This window comes from Lissotriton helveticus, chromosome 3_1 (assembly GCF_964261635.1).
Source record: "Lissotriton helveticus chromosome 3_1, aLisHel1.1, whole genome shotgun sequence".
Lineage (NCBI taxonomy): Eukaryota > Metazoa > Chordata > Amphibia > Caudata > Salamandridae > Lissotriton > Lissotriton helveticus.
Window position 1 is genome coordinate 951388859 of NC_136061.1, and position 23541 is coordinate 951412399.

General features: G+C 45.2%; 1 protein-coding gene across 5 annotated transcripts in view; it reads left to right on the forward strand.

Moving 5' to 3' along the window:
• UBE2F (ubiquitin conjugating enzyme E2 F (putative)) overlaps nucleotides 1-11775 on the forward strand; it is a 1146915-nt gene extending 1135140 nt beyond the window's left edge. For all 5 annotated transcript variants that reach the window (XM_078681318.1, XM_078681321.1, XM_078681319.1 and 2 more), the window contains one exon: nucleotides 11358-11775. In XM_078681318.1, coding sequence (XP_078537444.1) covers nucleotides 11358-11408 — 51 coding nt within the window. In that variant the 3' untranslated portion in view covers nucleotides 11409-11775. The remainder of the gene's footprint in view (nucleotides 1-11357) is intronic.
• Nucleotides 11776-23541: the final 11766 nt, after the last annotated feature.

A 23541-nucleotide genomic window follows, 5' to 3' on the forward strand; every position in this document is an offset into this window, starting at 1 on the left:
CCGTTGTCAGCTGAAGTGCCTCCTCGGCTAATCTATTGGGACGCGTAAAGAGGCCTTGTACATGATGTTCGAGGCATTGTGATAATGTTGTGCGAAGTCAGATGTGAAAACAAAGTAGTTGCAGAGAAACTAATTCAACAGTGCTGTGCATGCAAATGTGTGCCATAGTTCAAAGTAGATATGTTATTGTGAAAAAGAGACCTATGTAAGAAATGAGCAGCTTTGCTATATGGGCCTAACCCGGGAACATAATGCGAGCACACCCACTGTGTGCATGCTGCAAAGAACTTCACCCTTCATGTATTGTACTTCACACAAGCACACATTCACTCAGCCCATGCTATCCCTATGCATGCGCTGCTCTGAACTACATCTCATGTAATTTCTTTCTCTCCTGCATACATACACACAGTAAATGTTCTAACTACCCGTAGTGTACAGTACTGCTCCATCCTTGTACTGTATCCTTCCCAGGCACACATACAACTAACGCAGAGCCGCTACACTCCACATCTACCTGATGTAGGCCAAGGGTGAGTTAAGCACACAGCAGCGGAACTTCTAAGAAGGTGATTGAGCCTTTAGATCTCCCTCCAGTGACACAGGGTAAAAAGGTCCTGTTTACTACTACTGACCACTACACGGTATGCTTCTACCACCAAGCGCGTGCTGCTTAACTCCTGGTGAGGACGGTAGTCTTCCACCACTATGAGGGTGGAAGACTACAAAATCAGCATTAGTGATCCTGACAACAGTACAGTTGGGCACTCAGTGGTACACTCTCATACCATGTAGGACATTTCCATCCCAACAGTAAAATTATGAAACATTGTCTACTTTTAAGCCTGGCTCTCTGTGACATTGAGGGATTCGCTGATGGCCATTCATCAATTCATTGACTACTGATCACCCTTGTTCCATCATGGTGGCATGGTGGATGTCGCGGAGTCTGACTGTAATTTCACAGATTCATGGAGAAATTACATTTTTGGCATTTGTTTCTGACAGACGTAAAGGATCCAAATGATCATACCATAAAAGATACTCGACCCTGAAAAACGTTGCTGTAAGTAGTTTTTTTTTTACATCTTTTTATTAGCATTTTCAAGACAAACACATATCCGAAATAAACATTAATACAGACCATCATGCTACTGCAACCCGCCCCCAAATACAGCAATTCTTTACACTGACAATACCTACAAGATACCACCCACTACTCAAAGCATAGAAAGACAGTAAAGAACATACAGTGCAATGTTTCAGGAATCCAGAGGATATAATCTCGCGGGTGCGATCTCGCTGGCAGTTCCTCCTCATAAGTGATGAGCGTGTCCCCGCCAACAGCGTGTCCCCCCCAACAGCCCCAAAAGACATGTGCGGTTAGAGCAGGGAATTAACACGCCCACCATATCACTCAATATTTGTGTAACGACCCAATAGTCCTGTACCTTCCGGAAATTCCAAGCAAGATGCAATAAGTCTGCTGACGCAATTCCACATTGTTTACACCCTGCATCCAGTCTAAGCCCATATTTGTAGAGCCTGGCCGGTGTATAGTAAGTTTGATGCAAGTACTTTAATGTAATATTCTTAGGGAGAGGAGCTGGCCTAACGGCTAAGGCGCTCGACCTCGGACCTGGGGATCTGGGTTCGAGTCTCGGTAACGACGTCAAAAACCTCCTGTGATTCTGGGCAAATCACTTAATCTCCCCGTGCCTGAAAATTAAAAATGAAAGTGTGTCCTCATGTGAAAACGTAACTTGTTCTATGTAAAGCGCTCTGATACCTGATTCGGTTCGGGTCTAGTTCGCGCTATATAAAACTCTACCAAAAAAAAAAAAAAAGATTGCCGTTATTTTCCACTCCTCTTCCGTGAGGGGCGTTTCAAGAGCCTCATTCCACCTCGCCCATGCTCTGTGTGTTGTGTCAGCAATTTCCTCTTGAATGGCGGTGTATAATCGTGATATTAAGTGTTTATTACTAGTGGAAGTTATAATCATTTGTAGGGCACGTAACTGCGGCGATTCCGCCGGGTGGGCAGAGTAGTACTGCTTGACTGCCTGCTGAAGTCTATGGTATGTAAACCAGAATAGCAGTGTTTGGTTGCTAATATAATTTAATTCCTCAATGCACTGAAATATGCCATTGACATAAAGATCGCCCACCGTGGCCATCCCCACCTGCTTCAACAGCCCCATCCCTACCTCTTCTTGTGTAATGGACAAGTTTGGATGGTGATGTAATGGAAGGGCCGGGGCATACAGTGGCAATTTATTTGCTAATCTACCTATGTTGCTCCAGGCAGCATTAGTGGTGTCCACTGTGTTAATGTCTTTAGCGTGCAATGGGCGTCTCTGGTGAGTGATTATGGCATTCAGCGGGATAGGTAACGCGTCACCTTCTTCGATGGCCACATGTGTGAGGTAAAGAGTGGGATGATACCAGTGGTGAGCATACTGCGCCTGTGCACAGAGGTAATCAAGAAAGAAATCCGGGACTTTGAAGCCACCTTTTTTGTATTGCAGAGTTAAAGAACGTAATTAAATTCTGGCTTGTTTACCATCCAAATAAGTTTAGTCACTAAGGAGGATAACTGACTAAACACAGCCGAGGGGGGGCATAATGGGGACGTTATTAAAGAGATACAAAAATTTAGGCAGGACTACCATTTTTACAATAGCCAATATATCAGCTAGGTAGAGAGGCAATTGGATCCATCGATTAATCTTATCAGTCATAGTGCTTATTGCTCGGCCATAATTTGTACGTACCACGAGCTCTGGGTCCTGATGATACCATACTCCCAAATACCGGACTGGGCTAGTTTGCCACTCAGAGGGAAATTCCGTAGTGTGTGGGCATGTGGAATCTGTCAGGGGAATAATGATAGATTTGTCCCAATTTATTTGGAGGCCCGAATGTCTCCCAAATGTAATATATTCTTGTAATAGAGGAGCTAAATGTTCTACCGGATCACGCACATACAGTAACATGTCATTCGCATACATGGAAATATGTAACAGTCGCTGAGGGAATTGCAAAGCAGAATAGTGATGACCCTGTCTTATCTTACAAGCTAAAGGCTCGAGCACCAGTGCAAATAGCAATGGGGATAAGGGACATCCCTGCCTAGTCCCCCGTGCTATGGTTATGCTGTCCGATATAGAATTATTAATGCGTATACGGGCCACAGGCTTGGTATATAAGAGCTGAACCCACTGTATAAAGACCGGAGGAAATCCCATCCTCTGAAGGACAGTCATGAGATAAGGCCATTCTATTGAATCAAAAGCTTTGGCTGCGTCAACATGACCGCCGCTGCTTTCGTATTAGGTACCAGGTAGTGAGAAAGGGCAAACAAAGTACGGGTATTATGGGCTGTGGACCTCGTCGGGATAAACCCGGATTGCTTGGCTCTCTGACACACATAAACCCGGATTGGTCCGGCAGTACTAAGTTGGTCATGAGGGGCTGCAGTCTTACCGCCAGCAGCTTAGCTAGTATTTTAGAATCTACGTTTATGAGCGATAGTGGTCTATAAGAATCACAACTTTCGGGGTCCTTCGCAGGTTTTAGGAGGGCGATCAGGACAGTTTCGCGCAAAGATGGGGGAAGAATCGCTTTGCCAAAGGCGTCGCAATACATGGCAACCAGGGGCGGTGCCAGCAAATCCGCAAAGGCCTTATAAAATTCCCCTGTAAACCCGTCCAGGCCTGGGGCCTTCCCGTTAGGAAGAGATTTCTGTGACTTCTTCCACCGGGACGGTAGGGAGAGATACTCCCTCTGTGTGTCAGAGAGCCAAGCAATGGCCACGTCCTCCAGATACTGTATAATCTCAGTGGGTGGGGCAGTATTACGTGATTCATATAATGCTCCATATATTTGCCTAAACTCTTGTAAGACACCATGCGCAGTAGTCTGCACTGTCCCAGCTGCGTCTCGAATTTGTAAGACAGTGTGCGGGGCACGACCTTCACAGATTTTAGATGGTAACATACTCCCGGGTCTGCCGCCTTCACCAAAGACCCTGGCCCTACCTAGTTTTGTTCTATAACGCATTTCATCTTCAGCTAATGTTTGATACTCAGACAAAGCTGTCCTAATGTCGCCCCATCTCCGCGGATTCTGCGTTTGGTCATAGTCACGCTCCAGAGATTTCAGCCTATTTTCACGTTGAAGTATTTCCCTCCATATATCTTTCAAGATACCTGCATTAGTACTAATACATACACAACGCAATGTGGCTTTAAAATCCTCCCACAGCAGGCAGGGATCATCAGTGGTGGATTCATTAAAAAGAAAAAAAATCTGAAATTCCTGTGGTAATGGCATCAGTGTACACCGAGTCAGATAGGGCTTTTGCATTAAAGCGCCAGCTATAAGGGGCCGGTATGTAATGCGGTATTGTGACAGTCAGAAGTACAGGACTATGATCGGACATTGTCCGTGGGAGATGGGTGATATTGGTAGTCCAAAGCAGGGCAACTTGGGTACCTAACCAATAATCAAGTCGGGACCAGCTGTTATGTGCCGCAGACGCATGTCGCTTCCCTGCAATTCGGATATTGAGCCTGCCAAATGTCATGCAACTTCAGTTCCAACATAAGGTCGATCATTTTGGACATAGCTGTCCGGTGTGGTTCCATGGTAGAGTCCGATCGGACTAGACTGTCATTTAGTACTAAATTAAGCGATGCAGGTCGTAATCTATCGTGAGCCATGACATTCCGCAAATAACATAACTCAGCATCACATAATAGGCAATAATTGCACCATCCTAAGAAAGAATAATGTGTTATGAGCAGTAGTAGGCAAGTAGTGTATAGCGCACATAGCATGGAGTGCAGCAGTGCATCTCAAACACTTTGGTCTGCATAACAAGAACCTACCCTCACCCTCCCCCCCCCCCACCCACTCTAGCATTCCAAACCTGCCAAAGGCAAAACACCTCATAAAATCCCAAATCAACCATGAACAGTCTGGGGAACCCCCGCTTGAAGGTCCGCCAGAGGCACACAACACCATCCACATTAGTGGATGTGGTCAGGTGGACAATAGAAAAAGACTTGGCTGAAATGCAAACAAAAAGGAAGCAGCACATATATTTTAATGACAGTCATCTGCCTATGTACGTTTGGTGCCAGGAGCACCGCAGGTAAGTCCCGGTGGACGCGACAGGCCCGGCTAAGCAATACAATATTAACCGGCAGTCATTGTGGAACATTGGCAATGGTTCAGCAACTCAGAGCCCTAAGGGCCCTCACAGTAGTGACACACCTGTCTACAGCAGAAGGGAAACAGAACTGGACCTCTGCATCAAATTAAACAAACTGTCAACAATAAGCTCAGTCCTGGAGACCTAGACAAGCAAGGACAGTTCCATCACACAGGTCACCTGAGATCTTGGAGACCTCGCCAGAGCCAGATGATGCATCAAGGCAAAGAGACCCATGAAGAAGAGTCAGAGAGGTCCTCTCTGGAACCCTTGGAACGCTACACAGTCCATTCCACCGCAGAGCCACTGAGAGGGCCATTTGACACAATACCGAGTCTCAATGCACACGATACACGTGTTAACAGCGTGTCAACACATGCGGATAGATCCTGCGTGGACCGTTCAATTCATCCAGTCCATGTCTCATGTTGACCTCTTAGTCGGAGTCCTGGGATGGCTCACCTCGCCTATTATCCTTGCGTTTCGAAGTTAGCTTCTTGATGAAGTCCTGAGCAGCTTTAGGCGTCTGTAGAAGTGTTGCTCGTCGGTCCCATATTGCCATCAGCCTAGCGGGGTAAAGCATCGCATATTGGACATTAAGTTCCCGCAGTTTCGATTTGGCCCGAGTGAATTCTCTACGGGCTTGTTGAACCGCTACAGTAAAATCAGGATAAAACTCCAGCTTATTACCTTGGTATATGATTTGCTGCTACTCCCTGGCTAATCTCAGGGCAGGGTCCCTGTCCCTATAGTTCAAAATCCAAGCTACAATAGGACGCGGGGCTGCTCCTGGAGGTGGACGTGGTGCAAGGGACCGATGGGCACGCTCCACAATAAGAACTGCTGAGAAATGTTCTGCACCAAAAACGAACCGAAGCATCTCCTCCACATACGTCTCGAGTCGGCCAGTATTGGTGGACTCTAGAACACCTGCTATTCGGATATTATTCCGGCGCGATCGAGCTTCGAGGTCCTCAGCCTTATTCCTGATAACATCTAAAACTTTTTCCATGCTAGTGGTGGCATGCGCTTCATCTTCAACAGCTGCAATGCGAGTTTCCGCGTTATCCAGCCACTCCCCTTATTTGTCTAATTTTGCAGCCATATTATCCACTCTCTGGGCAAGATTGTCCAATTTTCCATTAATGTCCTGCAAGCTGAATTGAATAGATTTAAGCACAGCCTCCATTGTTCCCCCAGCTGGCATGTCCGCTTCCAACTCAGTGTCCGAATGAGATGCTGTGCTTTTTGGTTACTTTTTGGAGTCAAATGTAAGCTTGGGCTGTTGTTTGTCGGGCTTACCCATGGTTTCACTATTAAAGGTAAGGCGTTTACTAATTCACAATGCACTGGTCAATAAGAGCTTTCTGCCAGTGAAGCCAGATTCACCCCGCAAAGTACAACGCTGTGGGGAACAGGCGCTCAGAGGCACCCGAGGTAGATACAAAGGAAGGGGCACAGTAACAGTCTCCAAATCTGATTATAAGACTATGTGTACCAGGGAGCCACGCAGCAAAATGGAAAAACAACATCAGAGCGTGAGTAATGGCATTCAGCTGCAACACCACCTTCCAGGACTACAGCCGACGCCGAAGGATTCCTTCCTCGTCTAGGCGCCCGAAAGTAAAAAACTTGCGCACTTGGGCCATACAGGTAACAGCAGATATCCATCATGACAGCCAGCACTGCTCGATTAGGAGCCCTCACGAGAAGTGCGTCTCAGCAGCCGACCCAATATTGTGCACGAAAATGGTGCAGGCGGAGCACAGTAGAATACAATCATGCAGGGACAAATTCAATATGGCTGCCCGTTTTAAAATAGCCAATGTCCAGAACAGTGCAGGCAAGCAAGATTGCAGTGTGGAGCCCTGGAATAAGTCCAATATGCCTGCCGTTATGATATAGGGGATTTACCGGCACATTGCGGGCAGTTGAGGTCGCTAGGCTTTGCTGCCCGGTAGCGCTGTCGTTGAGCAGCCTTGCACGTTGGACTATGCTGCCATTTTATGTTTGCGGTAGACGTTATGTGCTGCCGGTCTTCCAATTGTCACAGTATTGCTTCTGCATAATTGTCCGCTGCGTCAGCGGTGAAGGTACTGCTCCGCTGGGGTGGGGCGCTGCATTACAAACTCGGCGCTCCCACCCGCCGCCACTTACCGTATTGATGCCGCCGATCGTCCCGGCACCATGAGAGCGATCGTCTGGCAGCGCTCCCCAGCAGTGGGACACACAAGGGGGTCTTTAGCAGTCGCTCGGCCTTCGGAAGCCGAGGGGATTCTTCTTCGCCGTCCCACAAGTAAGACAATGCCGGCGCTGTCAGTCGTGCCTCACAAACCGGCCCGCCAGATATTTCCGCAGGGAGCCGTTAGCTGACGGCCGCCATGTTGGAGACGGCCACGATGTCAGGGCCGGGTAGAGCAATAGCCGATTACACCTCCTTCCACATCTCAATCCTACCGCCGGGCAGACTCCAATTGGGCACCACCGCGTCCAGCGCTTGAGCAGCCAAAAAAACAGCAGGTTACTAAACTGCTAGCGCTCCATCAAGGCCGATATCTGCACCTGACCGACGGAGCTGACCTAGCAGGCAGCCATCTCGCAGTGCGCCCTCTAGTGCCCCCCCTTTTCCAGTAAATAGTTTGCACTATCCACTGATCACAAACCTCTCATACATTTTGAAAGGTGACGGCATCAGCAAGACAGCAGTTAAGCTTTCTAGGCTGATAAGTTACAGAAGTACCATTTTATTATGGTTCTTCTCAGGGTGTCGAAAACAAATCACTTGATTGGTAATCTAGGTCACTTTGCGCTTATGGGTTCCCATGCAATCCATGTCACTTCCGGAAGCTTGAGAAAATCATACTGGTGTAACAGAGCTAATCAGTGACATCTCCATGCCTTCTGTGCAAATAAACATGCAACCAACTTCCGCAACAACTTAATACTGTACAAATCTAACTTTTCAATAGAATGTGATTGGAAATAAATACATATATTCCATCAGTCTGCGAGACAGCATCTAATGTCATGTGGAAAGCCAGGTTGAAGCTGTCCATATATAATTTAGAAGTCAAAAAGAAAAGAGCAGAGTCACAAATGACTCCGTGGGCACTGACTAGTGATTTAAACATGACTTTCTGCCCTGGATATTTAGTATAGCTGGGCAGGAATGAGGGAGGAAATAGAATCTTATCCAAAAGAGCCAATAATCAGGTATGCTGCAGAAATATCTACAGGGTACAAGTTGTAGCTGCCTCAGTACATTCTTCAGAAGACCAAGGTAGCATGAGTTATTGTAGTCTAGCTGAAGTAATATTAAGGAAAAAACGGACGTGGCAATCAGATGTAATGCAAGGCAAGATTTTTTCCAAATGCTTACTGTGCCAACACCGGTACTTGTGGCTCTCGATAAAAGGTTCAAGGAAGAGATTGTAGTCAATGTCCATTTGTCAATGGTATCCCTGTCGATAAGAAGCTTTGCTTTCGTTTGCTGGTTTAAGTTGCAAAAATATTAAATCCATCCATTGTTGGACTGTAGTTAAGACATCAACTATATTGGAAGGAGGATATGGTTGACTCATTGTCTCGACTCTGTATGCTGTTATGGAGGGAAGCAAAATGAGAATGACATTCAAGCAGACAAAATGGCAGATGAGTGCTGCCTCAAAGTCCCTTTGTATGTATGTAATGTATGTATATATATGCAAGTTATATTGAGAAATAAGCTTTTCCACAAGGCAATCATCAGGCATAAAATCACAAAATTATGAATATATACAAAATTATAGTGACCAGACAACATCCAGCCAATTTTAAAAAGGTCTTTACAAGGATAATGCAGACAATCTTCTAAACCCCAGTTTTGTCAGTAATATGTGAGATCCCATGTAACAAAACACCTGCCTGCAGGCCTTAACAGAATGTGATAATACTCTATCCTTAAAAGCCTACTCACTTTGCCATATTTTTTTCACAATAAAGAAGTCAAGCCTAATGCCTTTGTTGTAGTTTTTCATATTGTTCACATCAGACCTAAGGCTTCGGATTTCATATTTCCCAGTGAACCAAGCAGGCCTGTAGCCTTAATCATTGGCTTTTCCACCATAACCAACTCAGGCATACAATAATAAATTGCCAAATAATATTCATCATTACAGTTGGTAAAATACCCCCGTCAAAAGGGCCTATCCAGTCTTGAACAAGTTCTGCATTCATGCTGATCCTGAAGTTTGAAATTGCTTATTTACAGAAAAATAGCCTGTGAAAAAACAAATCTGTTGAAAATGGTATCACCAGGCGCGCAGTCATAAAATCTACATGTACAAAATACATATTCGTTTTCAAAGACAGTGTTTCAGTGGAAATCATGTGATAAAACCATAACAAAAGACATATAAGGTGCAAAAACTATATTGTGGGAGAGTACACAATCTGCCTTTAAATAGATATCAAAATGTAAACAATTACAGCTGAGCAAATTATTTGAGAATGTCTCGATACCAGATATGAGAACGACTCAGAACTTTGTTACACTGATTAAGCATTGAGCAGGAATATTTAATTCCTGCTCAATTGCTAAATTTACCAACTTTGAAGCAAGCGGGGGTGCGCCAGGTAATGAAGTCCAGTTTATTCTTTTCTTTATTTCAATATGACATACAGCTCAGCCAAGGTGTTTCGTTCCCACAAGGGAACTTCATCAGAGTTTACATAACAGAAAAAGTTTTAATCCTATTGCATCAATATCCAGTGTGATTTCTCCAGTTTATTGTGCTGGATCAGTGGGGAATTCCCAGGGCAAAATCCTGCCAGTAAGCGATGACCTTATTAACGAGCGTGATTTCTCACTGTCCCGGTAACAGTTGATTTGATTTTGAAACAACAACAGTGTTTTGGACTTAATTACCTGGTGCAACCCTGCTTGCTTCAACATTTCATGGTTCTGGATTACAGCGGCACCACACAACAGCTGGTGCTGGAAATTTAGTGCGTAGGACTAGTTACTTCGGAAACTAGCGTGAGGTGCAGACCTACAAGTCCGCCGTTGGACTTTTTTGTATAAATGTATCAACTTTATAACGTTTTATATAGCCCGAACATGACTCATGAGGCGATCTGAAGTAACAAGTAAGAAACGATGTTGGCACACAAGACAGACCTGTTAAAAAATATTGGCAATGTGTGGGCTGTTTATTTCCTATATACTGTGATACAAACATTTATTGATTAACACATATGTAGAATATTTGAACGGAGCACGTCTTTTTCACCTCACTCGCACTATATGTATACATTTGTTTGATTTTATCTGTGTTCGTCTCAGTGAAGTATTTCTGGTTACACAATATTATCGAGTATTTCTGTCACCACAAGGTAAGCTGTGCATTACAAATTTGAGCCTTTAAAAAGGTGCATGGTGAGCTCATTGCAGTACACTCAATTGAGAGACTGCTGCCAAATGCTATTTATGGGTTTGATTCTGCAACTTGGGTCTGCAGCACTGTTGCTATCTGCACAGTTCCTTGCAAAGGAGCAGTCTCCCAGATTCAAAGGAGTATGATTTGAGTACGCACACTCCGTATTCTCCACACGCATTTACATAGTCTTATGAATCTGTTACTACGTCTACCAACTCATAAAATATTATACACTGCACCACTGTCATCCACAACAGCACTCGCTAACCTTGTAGGGAAAGAACATTCTCAGATGTTTGTCCCCTCTAGAACATGATCCATCTCGTATTCTCTGGAATGTCACTGGAAAGAGAATAGAGAAGAACACAGGATCAGGCTCTGTTGAATGTAGTACTGTTGGGTACACTTTAGCAGTGGCAGGGGAGGTTTCATGCTGATTGCTGCAACAAGGTTCATGCTAAAGGGAGCTGGTGTGCAATATGTAGTGGTCTTTTCCATCTGGATAATCCTTAGTCTTTACTTTGTGTTTTTGGATCACACCTGCCTCTATCTTGTCAGTTTGAAAAATGTCTAACAAACGTTAATTATATTAATATTGACCAAGGAGGGCCTACTTGTCTTCTTGCACTACCTTAAGTGTTTGAGTGTTAGGTTAAGTGATTGAGTGTTCACTCATCACGAATATATGGTCTTTAAAAAGTTTGCTTTCTATCCCGTCTTAGGAGGACTTTCGGTGTAAAGTTGAAGACTATATGAAGCGGTATGCGAGATGATGAAGGGCGGAGTCTCCCCTCATGATGACCCTGCCTCACAGAGCTGAGCGTGATCACGTTAAGAAGACTACAAACGAAAGGCAGTTGCTAATGTTTGGGTTGTTTACTCGTCCCCCTACTCATGTCGCACCCAAGACGACCTCAGACCTCATCCGCATCCATGTCTTCTTGAGTCGCCACCATGAAGACTGCGAGGAATTGAACAGGGGAAGGGGCATGGGGCCCCGTTGGGTGGGGAAGGAGTAGAGATGCAATGTTGCTTCTGTTTTAAAGCTGTTTACATTTCTGACACTATACATCTTTCTGCGGAGAGTTGCTCCAGAAATGTCATAACGGAACTTGCTGTTGAATATAGAGCTTTACTTTACATGATCTGACTTCGAGTCGTTCGTGATTACTAATGAACATTATGATGTGAATATGTTCCAGGACACAGAGAAGAGATCTCTTACCAAAAAAATTTACCCTTGAGTAAACCTGTGGATTTTAAATAACCATCCTCACTAGGGAATTGTCATCTGTCAATTTTGGATGCTTTGTTTTTTCTGGCACATTGAAATGCATATTTAACGAAGGGAGCCTACACTTGGGCACTGCTCACTGGTGGTTTTGATAATCTAGTGCTTAGATAGTATTATCAGCAGTGATGCCCCACAAGGGGCCTCCCCAAGCCTCGATAAGGATCCTCAGTTCACGTTACAGAAGTCTACTCTGCTGTTCACATTCAGACTCCTCCCTGCTTTTAGATTTTGGTACCACCCGCGTGGCTCAGCTGATCTATGTTCCTGTTTTAGGGAATACACTTCATTTTTTGGGAGATTTTTTCACAATTCCTGTTAATTGGTAGTGTATGCTAAAGTATGCCCCTTGCAAACACTTGATCTTCTGTACTGCACCATGAAAAGAAATGCATTCTCAAGGCATACACATGCCTGGTCCTACAAACCATAGAATGTACTTCCAGACTATACACCGGGTTTGTTTTCTCTGAGAGTTTGTTTCGATGTTTTGTTCAGTTTTAACATGTTACCTTACTGCTCATCAGAACAGTGTGATGTCATAAGCTTATAGAACAAGACAAATCCGAAGTGTGAATTTGACAGTTTCAAATATCCTAAACGTCCTGCATCAAAGGATATGCGGAGTGGTAAGAGGGCATGCATGCCGGCATACTTTTTTTAAAAACAGTTTATTGATTTTATCAAACAGTTCCCAAAAGTGGTAGAACATTAAAACAAACAGGCACCAGAGACTGCATCACTGTTAGAGCAACTGATTATCAACGCAACAAGGTGCAAAACATAGTGTAACACATGGTTGTGTGGCGAATCCAGAGTCCCCTACCCAATGTGAGAGTCATGCACTTCAAAGCCATGTTGGCGCATATCTCCAAAGATGGATGATGGTCTAGGTGGGCACAGCTCAAGTTGTATACCCCTGTGAAAAAATTGTTTTGGAATCCGCACCCATCAAATCTCATAACATCTTTTTAACATTGAGTCAGTCCAAAGGCTCAGTATTCTAAGAAGCAGGTCCAGAATTCAGAGACGGTCCAAGTATATCCTTTATTGATTGTTTCCAAACATTAAAATCCAAATACACATAGGAAGTTCTTTTAGCCAACGCGTTTCGTCTTAGTCGAGACTTCTTCAGGGCTCTAGTAAATCAGTGTCTAATTGTCTATAATGCCTTGCCTTATTGAATTTTAGTACACCTAGAAGCATCAATGTAAGTTTTCTTTCATTTCTGATAAAAGCTTGTGAGAGCGATTCTAGGCATGGTAACCAAGAGCTGGAATACGGACGCTGCTTTTGCTTCTGCTTTTGTACTAAAATTCAATAAGACAACGCATTATAGACAATTAGACACTGATTTACTAGAGCCCTGAAGAAGTCTCGACTAAGAGACGAAACGCGTTGGCTAAAAGAACTTCCTATGTGTATTTGGATTTTAATGTTTGGAAACAATCAATAAAGGATTGGACCGTCTCTGAATTCTGGACCTGCTTCTTAGAATACTTAGCCTTTGGACTGATTCAATGTTAAAAAGATGTTATGACATTTGATATGTGCTGATTCCAAAACAATTTTTTCATTTACGGTTTGGGTCTTGCCCAATTGGGAGTAAATAGGGTTGTACTCCCAGGTTTTTCAAGCACAATCACCTAACTAATAAGCCACTTCAATAACAGGTGCAACTTGTTGCCTCAACCCTTTTGCTGTTTTCTTTGTATACACCCCTGTATCCAGTCCATTTTTTTCTATATCTTCTTGTGTTTCTGGGGTCCCCTCTTGCCAGGTACATTGGACGTTCCAGTCCCGTACAAAAATCTATGCCCTTGGCTACTGCTCGTCAAAGGGCTCCTCAGTATCTTTCCAGACTTGCACAATATCTTATTTCGCGATGATCCGAGCTAGCTAAAGCAATGCCCTCCGTTACCCTCCTTAATATGAAAGAGAGTACCGTTGGATACATCTAGGTATGTTCCAACACTCCCTCCAGGCATTTCAGTACCCGGTTCCAAAAGTGAAAAAGTGCGGGGAAATGCCAGAATGTATTAGGCAAATCCCCATGTAGGCCATCACACTGCAAGCAGTTTCCCGTAGCTATTTGTACCATGCGGTGCAGTCTCGCTGTAGGGAGATATGTGCAGTAAAGCCGCTTAAGTTGTATCATTCAAAATCAGGAGGCTATTACCGCCTCTCTAGGAGCCTCGACCACCTCCTGCCAATCCTCATTGGTCCCAAGTCCCACTCCTATGTCGTCCTCACCCCAGCCATTGGGTGTAGTAAATTTCAGAGAAGCATTTTATATATGTCACATAGCTTGTGGTCTGTGAGGAGAATTTTCGTTTCAACTGGGGAATATTCTTGGATGTCTTCCTCTGACTGTATAGTCTGTAAGAGAGCATGACTGAGCTTGAGATATCGAAAGACTTTGAAGCACTCTTTGCTGTCTCCTTGGACCATAGACATGCAGCTTCTGTAGCTAGGTTATGTGGTGCGACTGAGGACAAAGGCTCAAATGAGGCGGTGGTCCCCTGCGGAGTACATTGTCATGAAACTGTAAGCCTAGCAACTCTCATGTCCTACTAGTAACCTTTGGGGATAATTATGACATCATAATAAACAGGTGATAAGATTCTTTGGTAATTCTCTCCACAACCCTCCCCTTTCGAAACTAATTCTCATACAGCAGTTGCATCTGCTAAATGTGTCTCAGGACTGCATAAAAGAGATTAACTTCAAATTTCACAAATGGAAGTGCAGCAAAAAGTAAAACTACATTCAAACAAAAGTCCAGTTCCAAGTTGTATGTATAGGCAAGCTGCTTGCCAGATTTTAGACTGTATGCCACATTTTAGACTGTATGCCACAGTAGCTGGATGCTAGAGCACACATAAGGTATTGATAATGGAGGCGTAATAGCTGAAACCGACCAATTCATTGAGATCAGTAGTAAATATGAGGACCTGATGCATACAAGGGATCAGGTTTGAACCTACAATGGATTAAACTGAGCAACGAGAAACAAAATGTCCAGTTGGCTGAGGCAGAATTCTAATTGCCCTAAGAAAGTTCACTTGTGGTGAAGAAACGTGTTGGCTGTCTCATGTTTTCACCTAAGAAAATAGACTACTTGGAATACATACAATTTGGAACTAGACGTTTGTTTGAATGAACGTTAACTTTTCGTTGCACTACCATTTGTAACATTTGGATTCAATTTGACCTTCTGGTAGCCCCTTGGGAGCAGCGGATGCTTTCGTTTAGGTGCACACGCAGTAAGACTTCACTGTTTAACAATTGGGACATGAGAGATGTGCGGTATCTTGGGTGGCTCCCTGCTCTGTTGTGTTGATTGATACTAATACGAGATTAAATACATTTTCCCAGGGACCTTCTGGGTTATGAGGTCTAAGAATGTGAAGAGAGAGGAGGACTAAATCATCTTGAGGCTATTTCCACTCAAGTAAAAAAAATATTACTTCTGTAACAGCCGGTCTTTTGTGTTATACATTTTTCATCTGTCCTGTGGTCCCTGAGACCATTATTACACAATATATCATCAGCGTTCTGGCATGTCCGCTCCTGCCCCTCTTCCATCAGGAAAGTTTTCAGCACTCTGTCTGCTCCCCAAGAGCGCGTAAGAGGTAATACCTAAACTAAGAGGGGCACAGGCTATTACACTCGTAAATTCTTCTCCCCAAGAAGGACAGTGTTTTGGGTCCTATATCTGATCTCAGATTCCTAAAGGCCTTCATGAGGAATAGCAGATGCAAGTTGGTGATTCTGACCAAGGTTCTATCTGCCTTGGACCCCCATGTCTGAATGGTTTCCTCGGACTTCAAGAACACATGCATGCATATTTTGATCTAGACGCCCCACAGGTGTTCCCTTCTGTGCATGGTTGGGAGGGAGCATCAGCAGTTCACTGGCCTGCTTTTCGACATTACTTCTACCCTCTCAGGTATGTTCACAAAGGTGATGTCGGTGGTCAATGCCAATCTTTGTAGGTTGGCGTTTCCCATACCATGATGACCGACCTCTGAAGGCACAATCTTCACACTTTTCTCAGATCACTTCAGGGCTACTGTTTAATTGCTGTCATCCCAAGTTTTTTCCATTGACAAGCCAAAGTCCCACCTTCAAGCCATACAGAGAATCCCCTTCAAGGAGCCGTTGTGGACAATGTGACAGAGGGCCTTTTCATTCCCTTATTGAATTCTGGACATTACAGTTTTATCCTGATGTTTTGTGCAAGAGTTTGTTTTGGCCTTGTAGGTTCTGAGGTTTCTTAGTCTTCTACATCCTGTTAGTGCCTCATCCCCATTAGTAAATAGGAGCTCTACAGGGAACTGGCTGCTGCAGTCTGCCCAAATCTGGGGGTGTTCGTCAGATAACATTTGTACCTGTGACGAGGCAGCCCGGGACATTCAATGGAGGATGGTGTGGGTCAACCGGACGTATGGCAAACCATTTTTCCCACCCCTGCCATAATTAATTAATTAATTAATTAATTGTGGGTTTCTAAAGCGCTAGAATCGACTCCTGAAGGAGTATCTCTGCGCTGTAGACCGCTGGTGAACCCGTCCTGGCTTTCCCTGTGAGATGGTCCCTACTGGGTATCTCCAAGGTGAAACGAGGCATCCCCGGCATATGTGGGGGGCCGTTGTGGAGATGAGGCAAGCTAATGCCCAGAGTTGCCGAGTGTGATCCCTGATTAGAGTAGGCACCGAGGCGAGAATTATCAAGTCCGCTGACCCTGGTCCTCGACCCTGCCGCGTCGGGAATAGAACCCTGGTCCCGGGCCGTCCTCTGCTTCCGGGTCTGCCGCCTCTAACCAGTGAGCCACACCACTCCACTCCATAGCATTTGTTTGGGGTACAGGTCTCTGGGTTGGGGAGATAACTTGGGGGATATGGGTATCAGAGGCGTCTGATGGAGCAGTAGCACCATATCTATCTTTTTGGTCAATCAGACTCATTCCATGTAAGCCAATCCAGCTGATTAGAGGCGTTGATGTGTTGGACATCTCCCAAACTGCTACTTGGGCACCCATCTGCACTTTGATGAAGTGTTACTTCGTTTGTTTGGGTCTGCAGAGAGGGACATGTTGCCCACTTGGTCCCGCAGGACTTCTTGGTACAAAATGCAGTCCTCAGACCCATGTTACCTTTTTGGTAGGTACTGCTTAGGTATAGTCATTAGCTGAGGAACCTGTGGTCAGAGTTGTCCACCAGAAAAAGAACTTACTTTGGCAATGCACTTTCTAATTGGTACTCTTTCAGCACATTCCTCACCATACCCTGTTCTGTGAAGAGACCTTTTTGTGTTAAAGACCAACTTAAATTTGGCACACTGTCAGGCTTCAGGTATCAGTGGCTTTACCTCTGAGCCCTCAATGGTAGTAAACTGGTGTCTACACAAAAGGGGGTGTCTAAATGTGACTCCATATCTTCACATCCAGATCGGATGCAGCATAAATGCTTTTGCGTTTTTTTGAGGATTCAGAGGTTATGAATCTGCTGTTAGAGTATCCACCAGAAATGTTTTCCCAGGAATAATGTCACTCACAGTGGAAGAGAGCCAATGGCTCAGGTAAATTGACCCATTGGTCCATGCTGTTTGCTGTAGTGGGTGGAATCAAAAATGTGGATGACAGATGAACAGATCAATGGATAAATTAGACTTACATAAATCCTCTCTATGTATATATGTATTGTATTTTATTTCTATTGCACAATGCTGTTGACAACTAAGGCTATTCTAGGCCAAACATAAAAACTCCGGTCCAGCCCAAACTACTAGACCACGTCTTCCATCAACATGAACGCAGACTACTCTATGCCTCTTTTAGCCTTTTTGGGCTTCATCACTGAGATGCAGCTTGCGCCCCTGTGGCACAGCAAGCTACAAGACTCACTTCTCTTCATAATTGTGTCCCGTACTTCGAGTCACTGCGAAATACCAAAAAGGGATAGATGACAATGCTTGATTTAATTGTAACCGCTAGCAGTTATCCTGAATGTATTCCATTATTTATGGAACATTGCCTTATGCCCACATTGATCTGTCCCAAAAGACCAGCAATTACTATGGTATATATTTCAAATATTTGGTGGTCGTTGTTGCTGGGAGTCTTGTGGAGAATATCACAGCAGTTTTGTTATTGTGGCATGATAGATGTTCTTTGTCGCGTGGATGGAACCTTTTGTTAAGGTTGCCGAGAGAGAGAGAATTTTTTTTGCTTAAGCCTGACTGTCTAAAGGATTTGAGTTGTACCAACATTGGGTTCTGCTATCCTCTAGCAGTGCATTGGGAAGCTTTGACAGCGCACCGTGTAGGTGCACTACCTAGAATCCTTGAAACATTACTTGACCTTTCGTCAAAGTGGCTGACCTGGCCTAAGAGTTCCCTGCTCTTGTTCAGGTCCCTTCCACCACCTGCGACAGTCAAGTGGCAGAAGTATCAAGAAGGCACCTTGAGTGTACTTTTTTCCCCCCGAAACTGCAAAACCCAAAGTGAGAAAGAGCTGTCCGTACCAGTTCATGTTTGTTAGCGGAGATGAACCTAGCACTCCTAGCATATCTGAGGAATCTGACCTGCACAGATCTTGAAAGGGGAAAGAAACTTAGCGGAAAGACTATCAGTTGTCCAAGCCCGTACTGCCGTTTGACCTTTACTCTGCAATGCCAGCCTGCCCATAGACTAAGGAACAAAAACAGGGGTTATGTCCACATTACCCTCCCATACCTGGACAAGGAGCATCAAAAGATGAAAAAGTAGAACAAACTAGTATTGAGGGATAAATTCAATTTATAATTTTAGAACATGAAAAGATAAATTATCCTGTTCTATATAACTAAATATATAACAAATCACTTACAAAAATTCTGAGGACGTATAAACAAGCACAAAAAGGAGATGGCGCAAAACAAATATATAAAAGAGAAAACAAATTCACTATATACACACATTACAATGCATTATATACAAATCACCAATACAATCTATACATTACATATATATACAAAAACGTGTACCCATAGATAGATCTCAATGGATGACCTATCACACAATATATACACTCCTAACTTCGAGTGATATAACTCTATAATGGAGATCCCAATCCGCCTGAGATGTAACTTCTCTCAACGCTCTTTTTTGCATAAGGCGCCTGAATATACAAACAAAGATAAACTTAGCAGGGACTCCTAATCACAAGGGTGTCGACGCTGTCGCGGTCGCGTTTCAGCCACTGGGGTCTTTATGGCTTCATCAGGACAAGGGTACTACAACAACATTAAATAAAGTGAAATTAATTACATTAAAACAAAGCCATATCTATTCTCTCACCCGTCTGTAGAAGTGCAGTGCCACTCGTGCCCAAAGGGAAATGGCTTAAAACCACATAGCTCCTCAAAAGAACAAATAATATTCAAATAGGACCCAAGTGAGCCTAGCGAGGAAGAAAAGAAGAGAGGAGACAAGGGGAAAGCACCACTACCAGAGGAACAACCAATTGTTCCATAAGAAATCCGAAACCAAACGGTTATCCAAAGTGACAATTCCACCAATAAATAAAGAGAGGTGAGGAAAAAAGTAAATTATGAGACCCAACCAAGAAGTACAATGTGGGGTGGACTACAAAACCCCACACCCTGAGGTATAAATACCTGAAAACAAAAATACGCGCTCATCCAAGTGGTGGTCACCCAGGGAGACAAGGGTGACATAGATCCACTGGGCACCAGCGCCCATAGAGCACTAAACACAAAATATAATAAAGTGATAATCTTAATCTATCGTCGCTATACACCGGTGGACAAATCAAATGTCAAAAGAATATACAAAAAAACAAGCGAGTACCTTAACGGGACAAGCCGATGTCCCACAAGCAGATATCCGGCTTCAGTAAAGGTAATAGGCAAATCCGAAACCAAGATCGAGGCTACTACACTCGTTCCTGGAAAGGGAACAAAGTAATCATGAAAAACCTTGTTTTCTCTGCAGTGCCGTAAGGGTTTTTGCAAAAAAGCAGCGTAGCTCACGTAAAGAAAAAACAGACTTTAATACTTACAAAAAACACAGGCGGCCAACGTAAGTCAATGGTCCATCCACATTAGGAAACCGGGGAAGTACTTCCGCGTCTACATGGGCGACTCACAATCGCCATTATGAGGGAAGCGTTCTAAGACATCGCGCAGGCGCATCTACAGCGTTCTAGACATCGAGAGGGGACTACCCCGCTCCAAGGACGTGCAACAAAAATAAACAATGGACTATCTTTTTTTTAAATTAATTTATTTTTTTTGTTTTAACCAGTGGAAACAGTAAGTGGTACATTGTCACTCGCCTACATCCCTTCTCGGGCCGGCTGCATTGTCTGTCATCGTCAGATCAGGAATCATGTTCAGTGGTAACAGAGGTAAAATAGTAACTTTCATTCACAGAATAATAAATGACCAGTAACTGTATCAATGCGTGTCTGTACTATATTACATATTGCATACAAACAAGAAAAAGAGAAACTTGCCCATCATTTAGTTCCCCCCCATTAGTCCAAACTTCCCCCCCCCCCTGTCACACTCCCCCCCCCAACTGGCCCAAACTAGATGCGCCCATCAATTCCTAAGTCCTACTGTGATGTGTACTCTGGACTCTGTGTATGCGCTGATTGATCTGGAGTCTCGTTGGTGCATACCCGCCTTGCCTTGCCCCCCTTCTCTACGTTGTGTGCGTCGCTATTCGTGTCAAGTAACGTGTCTCCCGCCCAGAGCCCACCAATGCCGGAATAAAGGGAGTAGTGTGAAGTCCCTCCCCCGCTGCTCTTATCTATTGCTGTGTGTCAGCCCTCGGCCCCTCTCGTCCCTCCTGTGAAGGTATCGGTGTGTCGCTCTCCGCATCTCTTGCTATTAAATAAGCCTGGTACAAGCCCCAGAAATTCTTAGGGCGACTTCTAGGAGGGAGCAGTTCTCCGAAGGCCTCCGATTGCGTATTGCAGTAAAGCATCTCCCTGGACCATCTCTTCAGGGCTGGCGGAGGCCCTCGCATCCAGCAGGTCGCTACAACTTTACGTGCCACCAAGAGACCCATATCAACGAGCCTGCGCAACGGAGCAGGGACCGACCTAGAGTAACCCAGCAAAGCCAGAGCCGGATCGGGCGGAAGCTCCACCTCAATCATAGTGCTCATTTCGCTAAAAACCGCCTTCCAGAATTTTTGTATTCCCGGACACTCCCATGCCATATGCATGAAACCGGCAATCGACGCGTGACATCTCTCACACTCCGCTGATTGCCTCAGACCGTATTTGTGAAGCCTTTCCGGGGTATAGTACACCCGTTGCAGATATTTAAAATGGATCAGCCGGTGCCTGGCATTCAGGGACACTCTCCTAGTGCTGGTACAGCAGTAGGTCCACATGGCGTCGTCTATTTGTACGCCCAGATCCGTCTGCCATGCCAATCTCGCCCTGGTGTAGTTTACTTGGGAGTGTTGGTGTCCAATTTTATACAAATTAGTAATTAACTTATGTTGGGATTTTGTTTTTATCACGTAGGTGAACTCCGGTATCTCTGGGGGCTCCACTAGGTCCGGGCCAAGCAGTTCCAGAAAGGCTCCACGTACTCTATGGTATTGAAATTTTTCTAAAAGCGTATGGCGCTCTCTGCCCTGTGAGGCTTGTCCCCAGGTCTTGACTATACCAGCCTCAAATAAATCTCCCATAGTTTTAATACCAAGATTGTGCAGGGCCCTGGCTACCCCAGTTTCCACAATCGTGGGGAGCCATCTCGCCCATTCGATCGGCATCAGCGGGGAATACAGTAGCTCGCAGGCCTGTGGGCGTAGTATCGAGTGCCAAGCGTGGTTGGTGGCCATAACGGAGTCGAGTGTTCCCACCCTGCGGTCCATGGGGTCACATACCGTAGCGGGTAAAGGAACGGGGGCTGCAAAGAGGCGCTCCATTATCACATGCGGGGTGTCTGGTTGTCCGTGGATCCAGGTGTGTAAGTGCGTGGCTTGTGCAATTCGGTAGTACCTTTCAAAGTTAGGCGCTCCCAACCCTCCCTGCTCATACGGGAGCATCAGGACCTCCCACTTCACCCTAGGCTGTCCACCACCCCATGCCAATCGAATGAGAAGCTGCGTGAGAGTACGGAAAAAGGATTTCGGCAGTACTATGGGGAGGTTAAAGAATAAGAAAAGGAAACGGGGAAGTACCACCATTTTGATGATAGCAATGCGGCCTATAAGGGAAAGTGGTAGTTTACACCACCCTTCCACATCGTCAGCCAGCCTGCTGCAGGCCACGCCATAGTTTTCGCGGGCTAAGATGTCCGGGTCCGTGTGTATCTGAATGCCGAGGTATCTGACTGGGTCTGTGGACCACACTAGAGGGTATACTCCATGTCAAAACGGTCCGTGCTTCCCGTTAACGGGAACGCCACCGACTTCGTCCAATTCACACGAAGTCCGGAAAGTGCCCCAACGCGCACAACCTCCCGTAAGACCGCAGATAAGTTATTGACAGGGTCTCTGACGTAGAGCAACGTGTCATCAGCATACGTGGAAATCCCTATCTTGTATGTCGGAAAGCTGATAGCTCTGTGTCTGTGGTATTCTCTAAATGCACACGCCAAAGGTTCCGCAATCAGCGCATATAGTAGCGGCGAAAGGGGGCAGCCCTGCCTGGTTCCTCTACTAATCGGAAAGGGATCCGATACCGCGTCTCCCAGCCGTACCCTAGCCGTAGGACTGATAGAGTGCTCCCAACATTTGGACACAGGGTTCGCCCACTCCCAGCTTCCTCAACACCCTGAGCATGAAGGGCCACTCCACGGAGTCGAAAGCCTTCTCCATGTCTAAGAAGACCGCAATGGCTTGTGTGTCTTGGCGGGTGTGTTGAAGCGCGCCCAGTACCGTGCGAATGTTATAGTTCAGGTTGCGTTCGGGGATAAAACCGGCTTGCTCTGTCGCCACCAAGCCCGGGGCCACCAGTGCCAAGCGTGTCGCTAACACTTTGGCGAAAATTTTGGCGTTGACATTGATCATCGACAATGGCCTATACGACCCGCACTGCTCAGGGGGCTTCCCTGGTTTAAGGATCGTGACTATAATAGCCTCGCGCATAGACGGGGGCATCGACCCCGTCTCACATATTTTGTCAAATAAAGTGGAGAGATGGGGTATCAGCATTTCTTTGAAGGCTTTGTAAAAGCCCACCGTCAATCCGTCCGCCCCGGGGGCGCTTCCCGATCTCATGCCTTCTAGAGCATCCGCAATTTCATCCTTTTGTATCGGGTCCATTAGGAATTCCCTTTGCCACTTTTCCAGAAAGTGCATCTTGATATAGCTCAGGTAACTCTATTTCGTCCTCAACATCAGTTAGTCTAGCAGAGTAAAGGCGCGAATAAAAGTCTTTGAATTCCGTGAGCATGTCGCCCTCGCCCCGCAGAATCTGACCCCCCTCAGTATGAAGTTCCTTGAGCGGGGAGACCCGCCTGCTGCCCTTCACAATTTTAGCCAGCAGAGAGCTCGGACGCTCCCCCTCGCCATAGATTCGCGCTGAGGCATATTTACCAAGGTGGCGCACCTCCCTGTCTGCTTCATCGTTAAATTCCTCGAGT